Here is a 3185-nt window from a genome sequence, read left to right on the forward strand (position 1 = left end):
TCTAAGAGAGAGCCACTATACGGAGGCATCACCGTCGTATGAGTCTTCTTGTGTGCAAATGACGCCGGCTGTGGTTGGCTCTGTCCCACTGACGCTCGCTTCGTCACACACACAGGAGCTCAGGGTTGCTTCAGCACCAAGCCCTCTAGCCATTTGAACCGTTTGCCCCCCTTTAGAGGCGCTCTGAGTGTGATGAAGATGGTGATGAGGATGGTGAGAACTAGGGTAAATTCACCTATCGTGTGCTCAGCATGCACAATATCGGACATATGATGCAAAATATACAATATATAAAGATATTAAAACGGTGTAGTAGAATAGTGGATATTTGCCCATTTATGATCATTACACACAGCAATAAATCCCTGTTATTCTAAATGTATAAGGCTGTTAAAGGAAAACACCCTCGTGTGTGTGCATTATAATTTAATGTAATTATGGTTAAGTACCGTCAGACATAATGTTTTCCTATGCATTCCCTGAAAAAGCATCGGTGATGGTGCTGCAAGCTTGACAAGAGTCATCAAAGTGAATGTCGCCTGAAGAAACGTGTTTCATCGCATAAATAACATTTATTTCACATTCGCCAAACTTTGGCACATGTGGAATCTGCAACGGCCTACATCATTTATGTATGTGAGATCGACTTTTATTGGCAGAAGGGCGTCAGAAACATCAAATTCCTTTATACAATATTAGTAGTGAATCTGTTTGCAGTTGTGACATTTTAACGCTAGAGGGAGCAATACTCCACAACTTGAACTAGGAATACAGCTAGACATCCCAGCTCTGATGAATAAGGCAGTCTTTGCTGCCTTGTCCCAACACGGACTTCCCCTGTTATATGATCTGTTTAAAGTGAAATTGTAAGCCTTCAAGGCTGTACAGCTTTTGATATTTACAATGAGCTCATGACACCATATTGTTTTGTTTTTTTTACCAGCTTTTGTCTTCGAGCAGTGATTGAATAAATGGATTCAGAACAGTCAACAGAATTTTCTCTACCTTTAATGGAGGACAAACACCCTTAAAGTATAACCAACATCCTCATAAATATGCAGTATTTACTACACTCATATCAGTCTCCAAATACAAACAGATTCTTAAATGATACAAATATCAAGTTACTTCATTTAGAGGTGAAAGCTACTCTCTGGAAAAGAACAAAGTATACAGTATGCATGTCACATGACGCATCAAACCAGCACCAAGTCACACCTGGCAGGATCCCAGTTTTGAGGCACTAATCTTATGAGTGAATTACAAAATGCAGGCGAGAGATCAAATATTATTTATCCATCTCCCTGGTGGAGAAAATTGGAAAGCTGCACACTCTGGCATATATCAATAGTCTGATATTCTCATATATGCACTTTAATTTGATTCACAAATCTACTACCTTAGTCAAAACTGTTTAAACAAGAAAAAATGATAGCCTGCCTCATCAACCATGCCCTGTATTTAGTCTGACCACATATTCACTTATGGGAATACATATTCAGTCAAACAAATTTCAAAGATAATGTTTAGTGTCAGTTTTATTCAATTTGCAAGTTCAAAAAAAGGCACAATAAAAGACTGTTGAGGTATTGTCAAAATCAGAAGCAGAGAAGTATATTCATTCTTGGCATGGACAGTTATTAAGACAAATTAATTATATGAAATCATGGAGGAACAAAAATGGATGACAGTCAATTAGCAAACATAAAACACAGATTTCAAGTCCCTACATTCAGGATACACAGTATATGGTTAAATAATTTATGTTAGAAAAGGAACCCGTTAAAACCAGGGGGATATCATTTACTCCACCTCAATGGAGGATCATGTCGGATACAGAGGTGCAGCTGCCGACACCACTCAGATTACTTGCTGTTCAGCCTGATTTTGAAAGAATGACAAGTCCTGGCCTCTTGAGCAGTTTGTGAAGACACGGACACTGGCAAAGATGCACTCATGAAGAGTTCCTTATGAAGTTGCAGACTTAAGATATTCTATAAGGTCAGTACGTTCACCCTTCTTTTTGATGCCAGCGAAGATCATCTTTGTTCCGGGAATGTATTTCTTGGGGTTCTCCAAATAAATCATCAGGGTGTCCTCATTCCAGATGATGCCTGGAATTAGAGTGAACAGACACAGTGGAGAATCGTGTTTTAGCCAAACAGCGTGACACCCAGGACTGTTCAAAAACTGACTACACACATACAAGTACTTACCTTTGCTTTTGTTGGCCTCCGTGTAGGAGTAACCTTCTGCCTGGCCTGTTTTGCGTCCGAACAGACCCCAAAGGTTGGGCCCAACCTTATGCTTTCCACCTTTCTCCACAGTATGACACTGGGCACACTTCTGGACAAATGCCTTCTTGCCTTTGTTAATGTCTCCAGGCATGGTTTCTATGAAGAGGAGCTACAAGCACAGGACAGTTGGACTGAATTACTTCATTAGCCTTAGATCATTCTTAATAAGTAATCACTGACTAAAGTTAAATTACCTCAAAATTGCATTTTGTTTCGTGTTTTACCTGCTTTTGTTGAATAATATAAAAATGATTCATTCAGCCACAAGAGGGAGCTCACTTACTGGTTGCGCAACCAATGTGGGCCTGGTATTGTTACCAAACTGTCTTAGATAACTTACCTTGAATAACAATTTATCTTATAAAACAGAAGCATTGCCTCTATACGTTCACTATATTTGTGGTGTTAAGATTTTCAGCAACATAAAGTGGTTATATACGGTATCTCATACGGGAACAGATGTTAAATAATGATGATAGTAGATAGGTAGACTACTATTATTGGACAGAAACTTAACAATGAGCTTTAAAAAGCGTTGAATGCGAGTTAAATGGAGACATTTGTTAGTATACATGTGTCTCAGATTAAAAAAAATCTCGGGTTAAAAAGTCGATTTGTCTCCGGAAACACCGGCATTAGACCCACGTTGCCATGAAAGGAACCGGCAAAGATTGTAGATCACATTTAAGTCGCATAGAAACACACTGTACTGAGCAAAACGATGAGAAAAGCTTTATATTCTGATGATCATCGTCTTACCTTTTCTTGATATCTCTTAAAACCGACTTCTTGAGTCTTTTAACTTCCCGGGTTTTCGTCCTGCGGCCGGCTCTGTCGCTGGTGATTCACAAATGTGCGTCCTCCTCTGGGGGGGGGGGGGAGGTGTCA

General features: G+C 39.6%; 1 protein-coding gene across 1 annotated transcript; it reads right to left on the reverse strand.

The window, feature by feature from the left end:
- Positions 1-992: 992 nt before the first annotated feature.
- LOC111648908 (cytochrome c-like) lies at positions 993-3185 on the reverse strand. Its single transcript, XM_023398662.2, has 3 exons — positions 3057-3185; positions 2217-2406; positions 993-2114 (listed from the first exon to the last, which is right to left on the reverse strand). The coding sequence occupies exons 2-3, from the start codon at positions 2386-2388 to the stop codon at positions 1969-1971; spliced, it is 318 nt and encodes a 105-aa protein (XP_023254430.1). The 5' UTR covers positions 2389-2406; positions 3057-3185; the 3' UTR covers positions 993-1968.

The sequence above is a fragment of the Seriola lalandi genome, unplaced genomic scaffold (assembly GCF_002814215.2).
Source record: "Seriola lalandi dorsalis isolate HSWRI2012SDOR001 ecotype SW California unplaced genomic scaffold, Sedor1 jcf7180002049685, whole genome shotgun sequence".
Classification (NCBI taxonomy): Eukaryota; Metazoa; Chordata; class Actinopteri; order Carangiformes; family Carangidae; genus Seriola; species Seriola lalandi.